This window comes from Oryctolagus cuniculus, chromosome 4, assembly GCF_051225735.1.
Source record: "Oryctolagus cuniculus isolate XC-2025 breed Fujian yellow rabbit chromosome 4, ASM5122573v1, whole genome shotgun sequence".
Classification (NCBI taxonomy): Eukaryota; Metazoa; Chordata; class Mammalia; order Lagomorpha; family Leporidae; genus Oryctolagus; species Oryctolagus cuniculus.
In genome coordinates, this window is record NC_142870.1 from 124,405,677 (window position 1) to 124,427,244 (window position 21,568).

General features: G+C 44.0%; 1 protein-coding gene and 1 long non-coding RNA gene across 5 annotated transcripts in view; one reads left to right on the plus strand and one right to left on the minus strand.

Moving 5' to 3' along the window:
• KCNAB1 (potassium voltage-gated channel subfamily A regulatory beta subunit 1) overlaps window positions 1-21,568 on the minus strand; it is a 452,219-nt gene that overhangs the window by 37,959 nt on the left and 392,692 nt on the right. For all 3 annotated transcript variants that reach the window (XM_008266198.5, XM_051858804.3, NM_001170956.1), the window contains 1 exon segment: window positions 20,586-20,672. In XM_008266198.5, coding sequence (XP_008264420.1) covers window positions 20,586-20,672 — 87 coding nt within the window.
• On the plus strand, window positions 1,217-21,488 carry LOC138849351 (uncharacterized). 2 transcript variants are annotated; one of them, XR_016232630.1, is made up of 3 exons: window positions 2,545-4,020; window positions 13,335-13,548; window positions 19,844-21,488. It is a non-coding gene; the product is annotated as an uncharacterized LOC138849351 (long non-coding RNA). The 2 variants fall into 2 exon arrangements; XR_016232629.1 differs by lacking the exon at window positions 13,335-13,548 and having other exon boundaries at window positions 1,217-4,020.

Sequence of the window (21,568 nt, forward strand, 5' to 3'; positions counted from 1 at the left end):
TTTATGTTTTACCACAGTCCTATGAACTGGTATTATTATATTCCACTTCATGTTTAAATAAATCCAGGCTGCAAAAGATAAGAAAATGAATGAAACCAACTTTTAATTTCTCTCTAAAATTAACTCTAATCCCCACTACCATACTAAACAAAATACTAAGCAAAAATATCTTCTTCCCTTTCTCTTCATCTACATTTGTATTTTATGCCTACTCTTTTGATTATGCTATTTAAAGCACATAGATGATCAACAATATCTGTATCAACTGAAGAAATAAGACTTCGAGCATGTCAAAAAGAAATGTATTAGATAAAACACCCACTAGCGAATAGTTTTCAAACATTCCTTGAGTTACTAAAAAATACACTTGGCTAAACCCTTACATGGCACCTAATATTTCTAGCTCATTATCAGTGAACGGTTAGTTTTAGGCTTGGGAGGGTGTGCCACTGCATTATATATATCTGACAAGTCTACATTTCTGATCTCTTAAATCGTGTGAATGCCATTCTCGTGGGTCAGAGAGACAGATGTGGAATCTTGACACATAGTTTCTTACTCTATTTTCTTGTCTGAAGCTTTTTATATTTATATACCTTTCTATGGATGAGCTTCCTAGGACTGGCTTTTAACTTTATTCTAAAAGGAATTCTGTCTTGTGGGTGAAAGAATAAAGCAAGCAACTTGGCAGAGGATAGATAAGAGTGAGGAAAAAATATTTGCCCTAATGAGGTTTTCAGCTGGCAAGTCCAGCTTCGTGCTCTAACAGGAAGAGATCTTTATTGCTCATTCGGTCGTGTAGGACTGGCCTGTCTTCCTGCTTCTGCCACAGAGGTCTGGAAGGAGATGCTGTCTTCATCTTAATGATATTAAAGATTCTACTCTTACAGCCAATACAGTAGCCTGGCAGCCCTGGACACATTCTGGCTCTGCTATGCTGATTTATATGCTCACATAGTTGCTGACCAAAAGCATATCTTTGGAGCCAGCATTGTGGCGCAGCAGCTTAATCCAGCACAGGCTGTGATGCTGCAGGTCCATAAGAGAGCGGCGGTTCGAGTCCTGGCTTCTCTGCTCCCTATCCAGCTCCCTGCTAATGTGTCTGGGAGGCAGCAGATGATGGCTCAAATATTTTGGCTGCAGCAACCCACCTGGGAGATCCAGATGGAGTTCCTGGCTGCAGGCTGTGGCTTGGCTATTTGGGGAGTGAACCAGCAGACAGAAGAGCGCTCTTTCTCTCTCTCTCTCTGTCTTTTTCTCCCTCTCTCTTTCCCCCTCTCTCCCCTCTCTTTCTGTCATCTCGCCTTTCAAATAAATAAATAAATCTTAGAAACGAAGCCATCTTTTAAACTTGACGTGATGGAGTGTAGTGATTTTCTCTGCTTTCCGGTGGTGAACAAGCCACTCACCCTGCTGGCATGCTTTGTCTGTAAAAATGGAGCCACTCTCACTGCAGGAGCCACTGCAGAGGCAGCCAGCCTGTCTCCCTGGGGCGCCCCTAGCTCTTTTCCTTCCGCCAAGTTCACTGTCTCAGATGGTCCTCGGTGCCTGGCGCCTTTATTCTCCATTGGAGCTCTCCTGTCCGTGTCTGAGGCTGCTCTCAGCCTCACCCAAAGATGTCGGTTTCCCCTGATTTCCTCCATTAGAATGCTGTGCTGTGGAAATACGGTGCTTCTGTGACACGAGCCACGGAACAAATGATTCTCCACAGCTTTGTTTCCATATAAAAACTTATGCAGGCTTCCTGTTCTATACAGCGGCAATAAAACATTTGCCTTAAGACAATAATCATGGTTTTCTTTACAGATCTTTGCGTAACACTGACACTTCAGCCCGAGGTTGGCTCATGTTTGCTGTCTGCTGATCTAGCTCCGCACCACTACCTTACCACACACAAAAGTCCTCCCGGCCGGCGCCATGGCTCAATAGGCTAATCTTCCGTCTTGCGACGCCGGCACACCGGGTTCTAGTCCCGGTTGGGGCGCCGGGTTCTGTCCCGGTTGCCCCTCTTCCAGGCCAGCTCTCTGCTGTGGCCCGGGAAGGCAGTGGAGGATGGCCCAAGTGCTTGGGCCCTGCACCCGCATGGGAGACCAGGATAAGCACCTGGCTCCTGCCATTGGATCAGCGTGGTGCGCTGGCCGCAGTGCCCCAGCTGCGGCTGCCATTGGAGGGTGAACGAACGGCAAAGGAAGACCTTTCTCTCTGTGTCTCTCTCTAACTGTCCACTCTGCCTGTCAAAAAAAAATTATAAAAAAAAAAAAAGCCCTCCCCAGCTGGCTGTGAGGCCAATGGTGGTAGGAAGGGGTCAGTAACAGCAAAGAGCACTGGCCTCTAATTGGGCACAGAACCCAGGTTCAGCTGGTTCCTTTCCCTTGGGAACGTTTGTGTATCTCAATGCCACATTTTGTGATGCCTCCTCACACTAGCATTAAGGATCTTATGTTTTCTGAGGCATGAAAACCCAAATATTTAACACTTACACAGCACCTCGAATGTGCCTGGCAATATTCTAAACACTCACATGTTATCACGATAATCTTACAGGTTCACTATCGGTATTCCTGTTCTGCACACCCAGCTAGGAAGTAATGCAGCTGGGATGCGAAGGATGGAAGCTAGGCTCTGGGCCCCTCTTGGCCACAGAGAACCCTTCCGCAAGTGAGAAATTGGCAGATCTGCATGTAACCACCAAAGTGAAGAGGGAAGCCCTGATAGAGAATAACAGGTTACGATGCAAGAACGAAATGCGAACTCAGCAACTCCTCTGCAAACAGAGATGAACCGTGTCTGTTTCCTGAAATCACCCACTTGGAACAGACACCGCCCTGTATGTGTGTGACCACAAGGCACCCCACTGTGGTACGGCAGGGTAGATGTTTCTCTTCCCTATTCGGCCTTCATTGCCTTGCAACTTTCACACACGACCTTCTTCCATCAGAGGAAGGACGGAGGGCACAGAGGAATGGAGAAAGAGGTCATCAGCTTCCGAGTAGCCCTTCACCGTGAGCTACCACCTGCCACTCAAGGCAGGAAAAGGCTGGTGCTGAGCAGGTGAGAAAGGAGTGGTGCTGACTGCCAGGTAAGGGGACCAGGATGGCCTCCAGGGAAAAGTGTAAGCAAAGGAAATGACAGAATTGAGAGCAGTGCTCATCCAAATTTTTATTATACTCCCCAGCGAGTCGAAAGAAAAGAAAAAAAAAAGGAAAAGAAAAGAAAAGAAAAGAAAAGAAAAAAGGAAGGAAGGAAGGAAGGAAGGAAAGAAGGAAGGAAGGAAGGAAGGAAAGAAGGAAGGAAGGACAAGAAAATGGAGATCTTCCAAAAGGACACAGAAGATGCATCAGAGATATTCCAAATGGCCACAGTGGGGATCATTCTAACAACAAAATAATGACTGCATAAGTTATAAACCATAGAATAAAATCAGAATCCACGGGTTCATATTGATATAAATAATAGACTATATAAATAAGTGGGGGCAAGTTAACAGCTTCCTTATGGTAGAGCACAAACCAAAAAATGTAGAAAATGTGATGGGAATAGATAATCAACAGTATTTGTTTCAGGCCAGAATCACGATGAATGCTAAAATTAAGCTGGCAAGATCTTGTGATAGGAAACAGGATATTTGCTTAGTTTCTAAGTATTTCCTTCAAATACACTTACTTGTTACTAAAGGAAAGACAGTAATTTGACAGTGAGAAACCTGGTAGGCATCACCTTAAAACCAAGAGGTCAAAGTGAAGGGCGTCAGTCATGGGAACAGTGGATGATGTGCAGCCCTGGCCTGACGCACCACGTCATCATTCGGGCGGTCCTCCTGCCAAGATGCAAGTGTGAACGGAATCTCCAGGAAACACCTGAACAACTTCACCCGGAGGGGGTCGGTGTTAGGAAAGACAAAGACTGAGCAACTTACCCAGCTTAAAGGAAGCCAAAGACATGTGATCAACTGCAGCATGCGATCTGGGCCAGAAAAGGATGTGAGTGCAACAACTGGAGACACATGAATAAAACCCAGAGGTTGGTAGTACTATTGTGTCAATGTTAATTTCTAGATTTTGATAACTTGCACAGTGGTTATAATGTTAACATGTGGGGGAATCTCAGTGAGGACTCTTTCTATCCTTTTTTGCTACTTTTCAGATCTGAAATTATATGATTGGAAAATTTAAATATAAACAAAATATAAGCAACAGGCAGGTACTTTAAAAAGGATGGTATAAAGGGCTGGCATTGTGGCACGGTGGGTTAAGCTGCTCCTTGCGACACCAGCATTCCATATTGGAGAGCTGTTTGAGTCCCAGCTGCTCCGCTTCTGATCCAGCTCCCTGCTAAAGCACCTGGGAAGGCAGCCGAGCGTGGCATAGGTCCCTGCTTCCTATGTGGGCAACTTGGGTAGAGTTCCTGGCTTTTGGTTTCAGCCTGACCCAATCCCAGCTGTTGTGGCCATTTGGGGAGTGAATCGGTGGATGGAAGATTTGTCTCTTTCGTCCTCTACCCCGCCTCCCTTTCCTCCCTCTTCCCCTCTCTAATGCTATGCCTTTCAAATAAATGAATAATTTTTTTTTTAAAGGATACTGTAAGATAAACAGAAATGGTAATGTTTTCTTCCCATCCTGCAGTAAGTTGTCTGCACAGCCCACTTTGGTGGCCCTGAGGGAAGGAGTCTGGCTCTACCCAACTTGTTTCACACGTGGCAGGTGGGGTTCCAGTGCTGGCCTACTTCCAAGAGATGGACTGATCTCTGATCACAGAACCTGACTGGGAAAACCAGTGCTGCTTGTGTGCATTTCTGACCTCCAAGTGCCGGGTGTGCACATTTGGCAGTCATGATCATGTCTTACACTGACCACACAGTATCACTGGCATTTTCACTTTGTTTATATGGTTACTGCTTTGATCTTTAGTTTTGTCAAAATGTGACACACACATTGTTTAAAAAGCCAGTGCTGGCTGTGGCGGCCATTGGAGGGTGAACCAATGGAAAAGGAAGACCTTTCTCTCTCTCTCTCTCTCTCTCTCTCACTGTCCACTCTGCCTGTCAAAAAAGAAAAAAAAAAAAAGAAAGAAAGAAAGAAAAAGCCAGTGCTAAAGACGAGTCACAGAGAGCAGCAGTCCCTTGATCTCTTTGCCTGTACCCAAGAGGTAGCCCCTTTAAGCAGAGGTTCAGTTTCACAAGAACCTATCTATTGACCGAGCCTGGAGGTGAGAATCTTAGCTTCCTATCATACACTCTTTGACTTACTGCTTTTAGCTTAGCTTTGGATTATTTGGATTGTTTTGTGTTTTATTTTTATTTATTTCTTTTTAGTGGCTTGAGCAATGATTGCTCACAGTTTTGGGGTTGATGGGCACAGTGCCAGGCCCTTGCTTGTGCTCTTCTCATTACTGTAGTCCTATGAGCTGGCAGAGGCCAGAACATCTGAGGGTCTCCACTTACTGATGGGGCTGCCATGGCTGGCACAGCTGATGACTGGCTGGGATTTCTCTCTCTAAATGGTGTCCCCAGATGGCATTCAGGGCTCTCAAAGTGAGCATTAAAAATTCCTGGAAGTGGCAAATGCTAGCTTCTTAAGCCTAGGTCCCCAAACATTGCTTCTGTCTTATTATTTTGGTCAAAGCAGTCACAGAGCTTGACCGGATCCAAAGAGATGAGCTTGCATTTCACAGCAGCAGATTAAGAGAAGTAACTAAGTTGTTATGGTCCTTGCTCCATTTTTTTCCTTTCTAGCACTTAGCATGGTCCTGGGCATGTTACAGGTGTGAAAAAACAAAAGATACTTGGGGCCATTACTGTGGAGTAGCAGGTGAAGCCTCCGCCTGCAGTGCCGGCATCCCATATGGGCACCGGTTCAAGTTCCGGCAGCCCCACTTCCGATCCAGCTCTCTGCTATGGCCTAGGAAAGCAGTAGAAGATGGCCCAGGTACTTGGGCTTCTGCATCCACATGGAAGACCCAGAAGAAGATCCTGGCTCCTAGCTTCAGATCGGCGCAGCTCTGGCCATTGCGGTCACGGGGAGAGTGAACCAGTGGATGGAAGACCTCTCTCTCTCTGCCTCTGCAGCTCTGTAACTGCCTTTCAAATAAATAGATAGATAGATAGGTAGATAGATAGACCTCTATCTCTCCGCCTCTGCCTCTCTGTAACTCTGCCTTTCAAATAAATAAATAATTAAATAGATAGATAAATAAATAAATCTTAAAAAAAAGACAAACTCAATTTATTTTTGTTCTTATTTCTTGAAATGGAATGTACCTATCACAATCTTAGTTAGAGGAGTGATATTGGGACCTATTGATACACTCTTTTGTATGAATCTGGGGCTAGGAATCAGGTGGTTTGGCTTCTAGTTCAAGTTTCTCCCACAATAAGCAATAGGACCTGAAACAAGTGACTTACATTCTCGTGTCTGTGTCTTGATACTTCATAGGAAGTTGGTGTAATTACATTTAGCCATATTAGATTTCAGAGTTAAATAGCTTCCTGGATACTGCACAGTGTTGTTAGATTTCTCTTAGACTCTTAGATTTCTCTTTCTGATTCTGTCCTTTTTATTACCTCCTAATTTTATCACCTTCTAATTTTCTCCAACAAAGATAACATTATACGACTAGTGAGTATTAAGTATTCCTTATTTATAGAGTAGTGTGGCCTTATAAGAGGAGCAAGAAATAGAAGGTCTCCGAAGTTAGATAAAGCGGTACGAGAAAAGAAAATTACGAGTCATCCTGTTTATGAATGTAGGTGTAAAATCCTAAATTAAATATTAACTTACTAGATCCAGTAGAATAGTAAAAATAAATAACACATCAGGCGCGAGTGAAGTTTATTTTAGGAAGACAAACATGACTCAACATGTTTTCATTTTGTAACTAAGAACTTGATGCTCACTGCTGAGCAAAGTAATTTCAAAGGTTACGTTTCCTCTCTTCCATAAGCTTCCATTTTCCTTTCGTTGACAATTGCTTGGTCAACTTCGTTCTATTTGCTGCAGCTCAGTCTTTGATACTGGGTGCAAAACGTCTCTCCATACAGCTTGCCACGTGGTCAAGCTTGCTTGCTCTTGTAGTCTGCTCACTTCCTGCGTGCCTTCCCGGCAGTGTCCTCTCCACGCCCTGTGCCTCTGCCACAGCCTCACTGGTTACTGTCTGCCTGCTGCACAGCTGTGGGCCCGGCACTTCCCATCGCATCATCTGGGAAATTCTCTTCTTCCCTTTCAGGAGGTGCAGCCCCTGGCTTCCTCTCTGGGGCTTTGTTCTCTCTTTTTGATGAAGCACATTTTCTAGTGACTTCTGAGAAGTTGTATTTGGGAGCTAGGGGAGCCAAAATGGCATTATTTCCTCATTGTGGTTGAGAGAGAGAGATCTCACATATACTGGTTCACGACCAAAATACCTGGAACAGGGTATTTTGGGACAGGGCTGGGACCATAGTCAGGAGCTGGGAACTCCATTCAGGCCAGCTGAACAACTGGGATAGGGACAGGGAGATTGTCTTTGCTCAATGACCGCCCCTTTCCAACCCGACTTCCTGGGCATTCACATCTTTATCACCCTGCTTTACTTGTGTGGGTTTTTTTTTGTTCTTGTTACATAACATCTATTACCTTCTAACATTCTGTATAATTTAATTTTTATTAACTTACAGTTTGTTTCCTATCTCCTCTGCTAGTTCAAATGTGTCTCACAAGAGCGGGGATTTTTTTTTTTTTTAAGATTTATTCATTTATTTGAAAGGCAGAGTTACAGATTGTCAGAGGGAGAGAGAGATAGAGAGAGAGAGAGAGGTCTTCCATCTGCTGGTTCACTCCCCAGATGGCCACAATGGCTGGAGCTGGGCCAATCCAATGCCAGGAGCCAGGAGCCTCTTCTGGGTCTCCCATATGGGTGCTTTGGGCCATCTTCCACTGCTTTCCCAGGCCACAGCAGAGAACTAGATTGGAAGTGGAGCAGCCGGGACTAGAACCAGCGCCCATATGGGATGTTGGCACTGCAGCCAGGGGCTTTACCTGCTATGCCATAGCACCAGCCCCAAGAGTGGGGATCTTTGTCTGATTGTTCCCTTGTACATGTCAGTAAGTACTTGATAAGTGTTCATTAGTTGAATCTGAATGAATGAGAGAACCAGGCTTTGGGTCTGAGTGTTTGTGCTCTGCCATGTTCTTCTCTGGCCTCTCCCAAGAGCTATATGGTGGCATTTAAAATGTATTCAGTTGTATTTTTGAGAAAGAGTCTGGCAAATTTGAACTGTGCTCAAGAAAGGAGTGGGAGAAATAACTGGAAGAAACAAAATTTCATCCTTTTTTCCTCCCTGAATTTTCTTTTCTTTTTGGTCTCTATGTCACCTTCTTTTGCTTTCTGTTAATTTTTTTGGTAAATTCTGATTTATTATGGGCTTTTCTCTCTACTTATTGGATAAAAATCCTCACTTTAGGTGGCAATTGGGTTTGTTTTATTATAAAATACGCTTCCAGTTTCAAAGCCAAGGATACAATACACTCTTTTTTTGTGTGCCCACATAAAGAAGAATACTGGTAATCCTAAGCTTTTTTTCCCTTCTTACTGCTTCCCTATACCCATCCCTTTCATTGCCGGCCATTAACAAAACTAAACAAAGCAAACAAAACAAAACTGTTTTTCTTGTATAAGTAAATTCTGGGCTGGCTGTATTTGGATTTTGAAAAGTTAATTCTAAAAGTGTTTTACTTAATTGTCATTGATTTTGTGTGATTGACTTCACCGAAGCTAGTCACAATACAAGCTCCTTTTGCAGAATTTAAAAGAAAGAAAACTTAAATGGGAGACTTTCAGAAAGGATGATTAAATTCCAAACCAAAGAGGTTGAAGCTTTGTGATATACCTTGTCTTTTGGTACTGGACGTTGACAATGACTCCTGGAAGTAGAAGTGCCACATGAGCAGGGCTCGTGGGGGTGACAGTGGTGGGTGACAGCACTGCCTGCAGATGACGTGCACATTCTATGCAGCGACCAGGTGCCTTCCTCTGCAATTGGTGGTGACTCGAATCTTTTTTTTTTTTTTTTGACAGGCAGAGTGGACAGTGACAGAGAGAGACAGAAAGGTCTTCCTTTGCCGTTGGTTCAATCCTCAATGGCCGCTGCGGCCAGCATGCTGCGGCCGGTGTACCGCGCTGATCCGAAGCCAGGAGCCAGGTGCTTCTCCTGGTCTCCCATGGGGTGCAGGGCCCAAGCACTTGGGCCATCCTCCACTGCACTCCCTGGCCACAGCAGAGAGCTGGCCTGGAAGAGGGGCAACCGGGACAGAATCCGGCGCCCCGACCGGGACTAGAACCTGGTGTGCCGGCGCCGCAGGCAGAGGATTAGCCTAGTGAGCCGCGGCGCCAGCCATGTGACTTGAATCTTAAGCCCAGAAGATTTTCCTACACTTCCAGTTACACTGGACTAAATGAAAATTTCTGGCAAATAAATTTGTTTTCTGAAACTAATAGAAGAGTTAATTTTTTTGCATATGTAGTTTAAGTTTGATAGACTTAAAATGTGGTATTTAAATGTACACAACTAACAGGTGGAACAAATGTGGCTATAATAATGTTATCATTTTCCCCTTTTTTCCTGCTTTCCTCCCTCCCTCCCTCCCTCTCTCTTTCTCTCTGTCTTTTTTTATGCCCCCTGTTGGCCCTCTACATTCAGTGGAAATCAATGTCCCTACAGCTTTTCTGCCCACTCTTGGCTAATAGAGGTCATTTTAGGTCAGAAACACAGCCTCCACAAATCTCAATCCACACTTCAAGCCCACATTCTTCTCCCTCTCCTAAGGTGGGGCCTGCTTTATGCTAGGGGCTTACAGTAGGAGGCAGGGGCTCAGCTTTGGGGAGTTTCTCGATTTCTTGACTTTCTGTCTCCCCTTTCCTACCCCTGCCTTCTTAGCTCCAGTCTGCCCTGGAAAATGGTGGAAATGCGCGCAGTGGCCTCCCTGTGAGCCCCAGGAGTTCAGCACTCCCCCAGCACCTCCCCACTCCTGAGTTCCCTCCTCTGCCAAGGGTGCCATGTTTTAAACCATCTAAGTGGCCTCAATACAGCACAGCCCAAGTAGGGCTCTGGTGAAGGGGAAGACGTGTCCCCCGTTAGGGGTGCATGGAGCTCACAGCTCACTCTTCACGTGCACCCTGCACACTAGCTCTGCTCTCCTCTCACATCTGTCTCCTAGTCTTCCAGCCAGTGAGGGGGCTCCAGAGAGGGCAGAGCAAGCTCCTCTTTGTGCCAACTGACTAGTAGAGAAGGGCTAAGGGAGTTAAAGAATCATCATCTTGCAACCTCCACTGTAAGAGAGGACACAGGCAGGGATCTTGGGTGGGGGCTAGAATGAGATTGAGGAGGACCAGGCCATTCCCACAGTCTCAAGGAACTATGCCCTAGGCTGCTGATCCATTACAACCAATGCCCCACCTTCAGAGTGGAGAAACCAATGAATCTCATCCAACCGACCTTATCATGACCAACAGGGGCACACGGGGCCAGCCTCCCCACCCCGTGCCCTAGGGGGCAGACACTGAGATGCATCCAACAGCACTTGTGTAATCTTCTTATTAAAAATGTGTCATCTTAATCTAAACATAAGGAAACAATCAGACGACTCCGCATTGAGAGACGTTCTCCAGAACAATAAGCCTGGAGTTCAAAAAAAAAAAAAAAAAAGTTAGGCCGGTGCCGTGGCTCAATAGGCTAATCCTCCACCTTGCGGCGCCGGCACACCGGGTTCTAGTCCCGGTTGGGGCGCCGGATTCTGTCCCGGTTGCCCCTCTTCCAGGCCAGCTCTCTGCTGTGGCCAGGGAGTGCAGTGGAGGATGGCCCAGGTGCTTGGGCCCTGCACCCCATGGGAGACTAGGATAAGCACCTGGCTCCTGGCTTCGGATCAGCGCCGTGCGCTGGCCGCACCGTGCCGGCTGCAGCGGCCATTGGAGGGTGAACCAACAGCAAAAGGAAGACCTTTCTCTCTGTCTCTCTCTCTCACTGTCCACTCTGCCTGTCAAAAAAAAAAAAATTTTCACTGTCATTAAAGAGAAAACAACAGTGCAGGAGCTGTTTTAGATTAAAAAAGATTAAATAGCCATGATAATTAAGACATCTGAGAGTCTTCATTAAATCAAGGATACTGTATACAGGAAATTGGAATATGGCTTGTATATTAGAAGATACTAGTATGTCAATGCTATGTTTCTTGAGTTAAATGATTGGCTGTGTTCATATAGGAGAATATCTTGTCCTTAGGAGTTACTGGAGAAGGTTTTATGGTTTTAATGTGACGAGAGAGAGAGCGAGCGAGCAAAAGAGGGCAAAATAAAGGCAAATGCATCACAATTTGGTAAAAGTAGGTGAAGAGTAATGAACGTTTATTCTTTAAACTCTTCCATAGATTTTTAATTTCTCAAAGCAGAAAGCTTGGCAGCAGCCCAGCCGTACCCCAGTAGAGGGGGTGGGGAGGAGAAACAGCGGGCCCACAGCTCTAAGAGCTCTGGTCTGGAGGCAGCCTGTGCTGAGAGGCCTGCCTGGCCCGGCAGGCGCATTCTCTTCACTAAACATTACAACCTCACTTACTGCTGAAAAAAAAAAAAAATAGAAAAAAGTTTGGAATAAGCTCTTGTCCATGTCCTTTGGCAGTAAATGAACAGAAGTTGTCTTCTTTTTCTAAAATTTCATCGCAGTTGTGCCTTGGTGTTTGCCTGAAACTTCAGCTATTACATCTTTTTTTTTTTTTTTAATTTTTTTTGACAGGCAGAGTGGACAGTGAGAGAGAGAGACAGAGAGAAAGGTCTTCCTTTGCCGTTGGTTCACCCTCCAATGGCCGCTGCAGCCAGCACGCTGCGGCCAGCGCACCGCGCTGATCCGAATCCAGGAGCCAGGTACTTATCCTGGTCTCCCATGCGGGTGCAGGGCCCAAGCACTTGGGCCATCCTCCACTGCACTCCCTGGCCACAGCAGAGAGCTGGCCTGGAAGAGGGGCAACCGGGACAGAATCCGGCGCCCCGACCAGGACTAGAACCTGGTGTGCCGGTGCCGCAAGGGGGAGGATTAGCCTATTATGCCTGTGTAGGCCTAAAAGTGTGAATGATGTCCGTTCCAAGCCCAGAATATTTATAGGGGGCACTGCGATGTATAAAACATTGCCACGTAAATCATCTCATTGTATCTTCACAACAATGGTGAAAACAGCTAGGACGTGTCATCCTCTTGTTCTTCCCACTTTACAAGCAAAGACTTGAGGAGTCCTGGGAAGTGGGACAACAGCCCAGCTCACACCCCTCAGAGCAGCAGCCTGGGCCTCTGGCTGCAGAGCCCAGGCTTCCTCATTACACATACGGGATACCCACGAGGGTTCACAAAACTCCATTCTCTGATTACGTCACTTTGTTCAGAAATTACGACAGACTTGATAGTATTTGCTTCTCCTTACCGACTGAACACATTTAGACCCCGCTCACCCCATTACATCAGCAGTCCAGAAACTGTCCCAGTGCCACACTGCACCAACAGGCTGCGGGGGCGCACGGCCCACCTGGCCCAGCCTGGGCTGCGTGTCACCGCACAGCGGCTGCAGCACAATGAGCCACATAGAGACACGATTCCCGGCAGCCTGAGTCGACATGCCTTCAGAATATGGAGCTCAACCCTGCCGCAAGTCCTGCGATCTTTCAGGGATGAGCCAACTCACACAGAAACAGGAAGTGCATGTGAGTCACAAACCCACAGCCTGACTACTAAGAGGCTCAGTGTTTTCACCTGACAGCTGAGGCGAGCAAAGTGGTCCGCGTTCTCTCTCTTGCTCTTCCTTTTCCCTTAACTAAAAACGACTTAAGGGAAAAGGGGGACCGAACTCTTTCTGAACTACGTGGGGTCCATGCATTTGTGAAGAAGTACATGGGACCCACCCTTTTTCTCCTGTTGCGTCTCACCAATGCTAGGGACTGAATCGCTTCCTCCTTTACTGCTGGGAAAAGAAAAAGAAAAAAAAAAATGTGCGTGTGTGTGTGTGTGTGTGTGTGTCTAGGAAATAGCTAGACTGCATAGAGTATAAGCATATTCTTTTGGGATCCTTTTTTGCGAGCAGTTCATGGAATGAGGTTGAGACTTGGGATTTTCAAAGAAGGCACAAAATAAAGCACCAGATGATGTCAAATAGTTTTCTGGAATATCGTTCTCTCTAAAGCCAATTTTTCACCTATTTCCTGCAGTCTTGGCAATCTTAACTTCTCAGCGTGCTGTAGGAGAGGGAGCTTTTCTAAGTCTCCTCATCTCTCTCAACTCTGGAACATAGTTGAAGAAGATAATCTGGTAACCAGCGCTCTGTTCTTGACAGGTGCATGTCAGCATGATCCACATTTGGAGCTTTGTGGGCCTCTGTTACTCTCTAATGCCCTAGAAGATTCTTTCAGACCTGAGGCAGAATGCCAGCAACTAAGAGTGGTAAACTCTGCCATGAGTCTTCATGGTGGTATTCAAGATTATTCAGTCTGCTTAAGGAAGTAAGAGAAGCAAAGACACATGAAAACTGAAGGAGAAGCAAGCGACAAGTGAGACATGGGCAGAATTTACATAGCATGCTTGATAAACGAAATGGATGAGTAACCCGTGGGTCACAGTAGCCACAAAGGAGGGATGTGTGTGCTGAACACAGAGAGGGAGGGGATGGAAATTTGTGACATTCACAGCATATCCAGCTGCAGTTTTGAAAAACACCAAATACACAGGAGACACATGGGGGACTTAAATGAGGTCTTCAATCAGACAACCATTTGATGAGCACCATTCTGGCCTCAAACATCCTTTGCACAAGAAACACAGTCCTTAGCTTCCATCAGACTAAATGATTAGCCATCAGGTGGCCAGGTGGGCTTGTCTGTCCGGTACAGCAAGTGTACTACCAACCCAGGTACTCTCTGTTGAGTCCCTTTGCTCAAATTTCAATCTGACACCACCATGGGGGAAGGCCAATGCATCAGACAGGGAGAACAGGTCACATGAGCCCTGTGTGTCCCAAGATCTAGGTCAGTGGGTCCTTGTATTCTATCCTAGTTGCTTTAACTGCCTCTTTCTCTTCCACCTTTCTTCTCAGGATTCCTTTCAGTTGATTTGATACACCATGTGATTCAGGCATCTTCATTTGTTGTGTGAGTCTTTTGTTGAAGCCTATAGGATAACCTGGAGACTCCCATGGCATCAGGGTCATTTCCCACATGAAAAGCTTACAGCAGGACTGTGCAAACAATAAAAAAGGACAGCCCTCATGCTTTGAGGGGTTACTGCGTCCTAGGCAACACCGTAAGCATTTTATATACATGCTCTCAAATGATCCCCACGACAGCCCTACCGAGTGAGTAGATACTGCTGTCTGCATTTTATGGATAGGGAAATCGAGGAGGAGAGAGGTCAGATCAGTTGACTAGTAATGGAAAGGCGGTCTTCATTAGGGTTCATGAGGCTCTAAAACCACAGTCATACTATTTGCAGGGAGCCATGCTGTTTTCCATCCTCCACTGTCAGTTAGACCTTCCTTGGTCACCGTATCTCACAATGAGACCTCGTAACTTCCTGCCCCCTCCCAGGATTTGTTTTTTTCTTCCACACCTATTATCACGATCTAATGCGGTTTTTTTACACTTCTGTCTGTGTCCCCACCAAGAATGCATTTTGTGCAAGCACGGGATTTTTGCTTCTCCCACGCTCAGAACAGTACTTAGCACATAGTAAGTACTCAGCAAATAGCGACCCAGTGAATGAGTTAATTCCATCACTGAGCTTTTTCTAGAGAAGGTTTTGACAAAAAAGTTACAGGCATAAGGTAACCTTTTAGGCTGAACAGATTAACCTCGGAAATTTTATGGTTAAATCAATTTAAGGGGCATGAAGAGTTTCGGAGCAAATTTCTGAAAGAAAAAAATGAGTTAGAAGAAAAGTCCATTGCCAACCTGTGGCTTAATTCCTGGTGGACAGCAGGAGGGCCACCGTGTTGTGCTTCTGGGCCTTGAACTTCTCCCTTGGTTGCCTCCGGGGAGAGAGGCAGACAAGGGGGAGGTTTAGATGTATGTGTGTTAAAAGGACTTAGGTGTGTGTGCCCAGCTGTGAGGCAGGCGCTGCACCCACTCTGCTGATTCACTCAGATGGCTTTCATGTGTCACCTCCACTTTCGGGCGAGGAACAGCCTCAGAGGAGTGAGCGCTGCCTTAAGCACACGCTCTGGTAGGGAGCCAAGCCAGGGTTTGCAGCTTTAACCAGTAGCCACATGTGGTTACTGAGCACTTGAAATGTGCTGGTCCCAGCTAAGGTGTGCACAACAGATTTCAAAGACTTAGTATGGAAAAAAGTAAAATAACTCATTAATAATTTCCACACTGATTGCACAATATTATAATTAATCTTACCTTTACTTTTTTAATGGGGATAGAAAATTAAATTACATATGTAACTTTCATTACATTTCTACTGGATAGTGATGTTATACTACTTGCAAAAATTTTCTTTCTGCTCTTACGTTTTCTGGGAAAGGTTGAAAGTAACTTTCAGAGAAGATTATAAAAGATAGAGGCAGAAAGACTAAATTGGCATGGTTAAATGATATTTCTAGGTTTTTACTGATTAAACTTTTGTTTTAAAAACTACTTTGGCTCACATCGGAGTGCTGTTTGGAGACCTGGCTGCTCTGCTTCCAATCCAGCTTTCTGCTAATGTGCCTGGGAAGGCAGCAGAGGGTGGCCCAAGAGCTTGGGCCCTTGCCATGGGAGACCCAGATGGAGTTCCTGGCTCCTGGCTTTGTCTTGGCCCAGATCTGGCTATTGCAGCCATTTGGGAAATGAACCAGTGGATAGAAGATCTTTCTCTCTCCCTCTCTCTGTATCACTCTTTTAAATAAATAAATGAATGAATTTTAAAGAAATTGAACAACACTTTGGAAGATAAATATCTTAGCTCAGTATTCTGGAATTGATAAAATATAGAAAATTTGGATGCTGTGATATTTTCTGGTTTCTGAGTTCGTTGGGTATCCTAGATTCTGGAATACTCATAGATTCCCGCTAGCATGCGCCAACACTTAAAAGATGGTTTAGAGAGAAAGAAATCTTTATGGAATGAGTTGTTCGACAAAGCTGATATGGGAATGAGGTAAAGCTAACTTTGTTCTTACCACTTTTTATTTAAAATTAAGACATCTGGGTTATTTTACATCTACTAACTTGCTAGCAGGAAAAACAAATACCTTGAACTGTAATTACTGTGCAAATAATATTTACTACCTCAGGAATTCTATGAGATTAACTTGTGTAGGCAAGAAGCCATAAATGAAAAGTAAGAAATCTCAATTCCAAATATTTTTCAAATTAAAAACTAATTAAAATTTAAGTTAATTTAAAATCACCATACTCACAGACCCAGAAATTAGTGTCCCCCCCCCCCTTAAAGCAATATAAACTAGAAAGGGTCCCTCTCTTTGCTATTGTTCTCAAGCGGTTCAAGGTTTTCAGCCTCCTATTGTGACCACAGTCATGCTCAATTATTTCCTCCCTGGAGCAGCAAGAAGAGAACAGATAGAGAAATTAGCCTGGGCCTTGGGAATGAAAGAAAGCCAAATCCAGAAACTCCTCACTCAGTCCCTCAGACACGAATGCTCTCCGTTTATCCATGTCCAGCATGACTCAAGGTACCCTAAACATTCTTCTGTCCGATGAGCTTAAGAGTTTTGAAATACATGTTGAGAATCTACGAGAGTGAGAAAATGAGGCATATGTGTTCCGTAGAGCACAAGTTAGTGACTTTGCAGGGAAGGATACAGTGTCATGAGAAAGAAGAAATGGGATGTGGGGCTGATTTTTTTCCAGGATTGGAAAACATGCCATCGTTGCCAGATATTGTAGCAGAGACAGATGGCACGGCAGATGCTGTGAAAGAAAAATGACTTACTACTAGGTGAACCAGAAAAATAAACAAGAAGGACAGAGGAAAAAGTATGCAAGTGCCCCTCTGTTGTCGGGAACATCTTCCCAGAGCCCTAAAATGTGTAATTGTATTCCCTAGGGATTGCAAAGGAAACGTCTCACTCCTTTCTCTACTGCTGTGTATTTGGAATTTACAGCCATTCTCTTGAGAGAACTTCCTTTTTATCTATCGATTTTCTAAGGAAGAAGGGAAGGCGACAACTAATTGGATAGTCAATGCCGATACATTATGAACGAGAGGCTGCAGCTCATCTTGTCCTGGCTCTGTTGGCTGCTTTCTGATATGTAGAAACTGGATGAAACTCATCTTGGTTTATTTTAGAAATGCTCCCAATTAACATTAGCTCTTGGTACAAATCACATGAATGGAGATGACATTTTAATCACATTTAGATGGAGGTGGTTTAAAATGTGTCTTGAAGATAGATACCCGATGTGGGCTCACATGACACTTGACGTTTGCATGTGGATTGTTCAGTGTTCCCAAGCTGTTGAATTCTACTCTACTTGGGATCAGTGGTGAAGAATTAGTGCTCCGTTGGGCTGGGCTCCCTCATTTGGAAAGTGCTTTTGATCCCCTGGGGAATAAAATAGGTGTCTGAGCAAAACGGAAGGTTGCATATGTTGTGGCTTCCTGGAGTAGACAAGGAATTGTTTAAACAAATAAAAACGATCCGCAAGTGCTAAGGGTCTAATATATGAGAATACTTCAAATGATTAACAGAAAGCTGGAATTAAAATATACATTTATTTTTGGTGCAAAGTAATTTTGAAATCCATACATAGTTTTTTCATAATAGTTTCCCATGGATTTTTTTGAAGTACACTCATGTGTAGACTTCACATGAAAATTCAATAATATGTGCTTGGCAATCATTGTGTCACTGAATATTTGACAGGATTGGATGCAACTGAGGCTAAAATAACCAATGTGAGTTGTTGAAACAAGAAAAGTATATGAATGAGATTAAGATTTTCCTGGCATTACAAAAAAAAAAAACAAAAAACAAAAAACAAAACCAGAACAGTGGTGTAGCGCAGTGTGATGACGGCTTTGTCACCATATTTAGGGCAGAAATCGAACAATTAAAGACGGTAGAGTAACACTGACTAATGAAAGTTACTGTAAGGTTGCAAGAGTCATTTCAGTTATTGGTAATATTTGTTTTAACTATTGTTTTTAGAAATACTAAAAGGTAGAGCTTACTGTTTATGAACAACTTAAGTTCACACACGTGTTTGGTTGGCAAAAAAATCTTAGCAACATGGCATCCAGAGACAGCTCAGTTACCATTTTCTGCATTTTGTTGAGGAGTAAATGCAGCCAAGTCCCACCTGGGAATCCCTGATTCTTTATTTCCTATTTCAACTCTTTAGTCCCAGATCTGTACTTTCTTCTGTGTAGAGAGCGCATTTTCAGACACTACTCTCAAACTGGCATTTCAATAGGGCCCACCTTGGAACAAATGACTAAACCAAGCTTGGGGATATACACTTCTGAAAGGCAGAGAAGCACACAAAGAAGCTATTTCAGTCCAGAGGAAGTCCTTCATGAGATCTGTCTGCAGAACTCCCTGTGAAGTCCTTCTCTGAAAAAACCTGGCAGCTTGGAGGGCCCGCTGGGTGAGGGGGAGCAGCCTGGTTCTGCCATAAGCAGGCGGATTGCTGCTGGGCCACAAAACATCGTGTTCCTTGACCTTATCAGCAGGTGCAAATCTCCGTTGCTTGCCACCCTTTATTATGCTTCTGAACCTGGACCTGACTCATGTTCAAGTGGCTTCCTATTCTGCTTTATTGAATTTTATATAAGAAACTTTGGGAAAATACACATTTTCTCTGATTCTAGCTGAGGTTAGACAATTCTGCAGTTACAAAGTTCATCAAACAGCAATCTATTGTTTAAACTTTGAAACTCCTTTTTAATAATTTTCAACACTTACTCAGTGTTTATGCAAGTCATAATATTAGCTTGTTAGTATCACATGGGTTGGCTGCTAATCGAAGATTTCCTCCTTCTTTCCTAGATGAAATGCAAATTGTGTTTGCTGTTTGAGAGACTCCTAGAATATATACCTACATTTAAAGGCAGAAAAGGACAGAGGCGGGGAGGGGGCAAAGGATACCAAAAAAAATCCCAGATATCTTGTTGTTCCATGCATGCTGTCGTTGCAAAGGACCCTGTCCTAGAGAAGAAAATAGTCACTAGCTACCTTCATTGTGAAGCAAGTGCAGTCTTCCACGGGTTTCACTAAATGGCATTTTTTGACACTTCTGTTTTAATGTATCAATAACTATTTTGTGACATCATATTCTCCTTGCAGTATAGTTCTTATACTAATAAACTGTCTATGTCTTGCTTTATTAAACATCAATCTTTTCTTTGACCAAAATATGCATTTTAATGTCATTTCTATTGATAATTTCTAATATGGATACGCTTTATAGTAAATTCCCAATTTACCCAGAATTAAGAAAGCAGAAAACTCTAGGAGAGAATTAGTTATAAAAATGTATATATTTCACATACTTCTGTAGTTAAGAAATATATAAGTGGCAAGGAAAATAACTTCTACAACAGTTTTTACGGTCAGAAATTCTACCTAGAAAAATCCATATGTACTCATACACTTCTTCAATCACTTGTACTTTTCCATAACTTCCGCAACCATTCTATATCATACGGCAAGAAGAAATCTTCACAGAAACTCATTTATTTCAAGATCTTGAACTACCTTGTGACTCATCAAGCACGAAATTACTTACAGGGTAGTTTTGTGTGGATTTTACACTGTTCTAATTCTTTGAAAAATACGAATCTATATCATATTGTAAAACTCAAGTAACCAAAGCATTCCTTTTTCTTCCTTTCTCCCAACAGTTTCGTCCTCCATCACCACACGTAGGTGATATTCCGTATGATTATAAGCCTCGGTGGACTGGAACACCCTTTTTAATTCACCCTTCCAAACTACCCTCTTACTCAAGAACCCTGGGCAGGTTTTGTAAACAAGCGTATATTAGAGAAAACCTGGTGTCCAGAAGGTTCTGCAAGTTTCCACAGAAAGCAGCCTGGAACAGCAGGAATAGAAGGGGACAACTATTGCAGTTGCTCAAGAATGAAACAACCACACTGCAACAAAGGCGCTCGCCTTGAAATCGCTCTTTCCATGGAGGGATCTTATTTCGAAGTCGTTCTTCCTGTAAAACCTTTGCTTTGTGACCACACTTGGCCCATGTCATCGCAGACCAGAAACTACTCAGACTTAGGGTCGCGATCATTGCAAAGACCCTCACTCCAGACTAATGATGGCTGGGTTATAAATTCCCTGTCTGATAGATTTTATTTATTTATTTTTTAGATGATGAAATCACAAAAGTGAGATGACTCTGGGAGCAGTGAGGCCTGAAATGTGGGAGGTACAACGCCAGCGCCTTTGAAGCTGCTGGCTGTAGAGCGCTGCTTGCGGGGTGAACACTGAGGCTGGAAGGTGTCTCTCAGGGTTTGATTTTCCCTATTCAGTCAGCCCAGTCTCAACATAGTTCACCTCCTACTGCGAGTGAGCAAACCCCCGAGCTACACTCAACAATTCTGGGGCCTCGTGTCCAGTTTCCTCACTCACCTTCCATGGGGGTGTTACTGTCTGGGCGATTGGCGAAGACCACATCCACGTACTCCAGTTGCAGCCGCTGGAGGGAGCCCTTCAATCCTGAGCAGAAGCAGGAAAAACCCAAAAAAATCCAAATATGAGCACTATTAGAAAGTATTGACGTTTGGTTTCCTTCATGAAGCTGTTTTTAAAAAATGCATTGGATTAGTTTCAAAAATACATTGACTGCAATGATGTGTCAACTGGCCCTCAAACCCATTTAAAAATATCTCAGAGCTGACTTTGCCTGCAACAAAGAGAAGTCTTAGAACTTCTTCAGTGACTGGCATTGCCATTGGACAACACATCCCTTGGAACGATCTTCCGTGACTCATGTGTGGCAACATCCAGAAACAAGGCTTAGAATAAACACCAAGGGCTGCTGCTGTTGGCGCAGTGAGTGAAGCCACTGCCTGCAGTGCCTGCATCCCTTATGGGTACCAGTTCAAGTCCCGGCTGCTCCACTTCTGATAAAGCTCCCTGCGAATGCTCCTGGGAAAGCAGCAGAGGATGGCCCAAGTGTTTGGGCCCCTGCACCCACATGGGAGATCTGGAAGAAGCTTCTGGCTTCAGATCAACCCAGCTCCAGCTGTTGCTGCCATTTGGAAAGTAAACCAACAGATAGAAGATCTCTCTCTCTCTCTCTCTCTCTCTGTCTGTCTCTGTTTATCTCTTTAACTCTGCCTTTCAAATAATAAATAAAAAGAATAAAAAGTAGTGTCTCTTTTAAGAGTTTACTTTTTCTTCTTGAAAGAAGCAAATTAATATTTATGTTTTGAATTACTTAATGGACTTATGGTGGGATGGAGCTAGTTTTATTACACATCAACCCATTAAATTTACGTAAATCAGAAATAAACGATTGCTTTAACCACATTTAGTGTACACATGGATTTTTTTTCTTTTTTTTTCAGGTTTCACTTTTTTTTTTAACTTTTATTTAATGAATATAGATT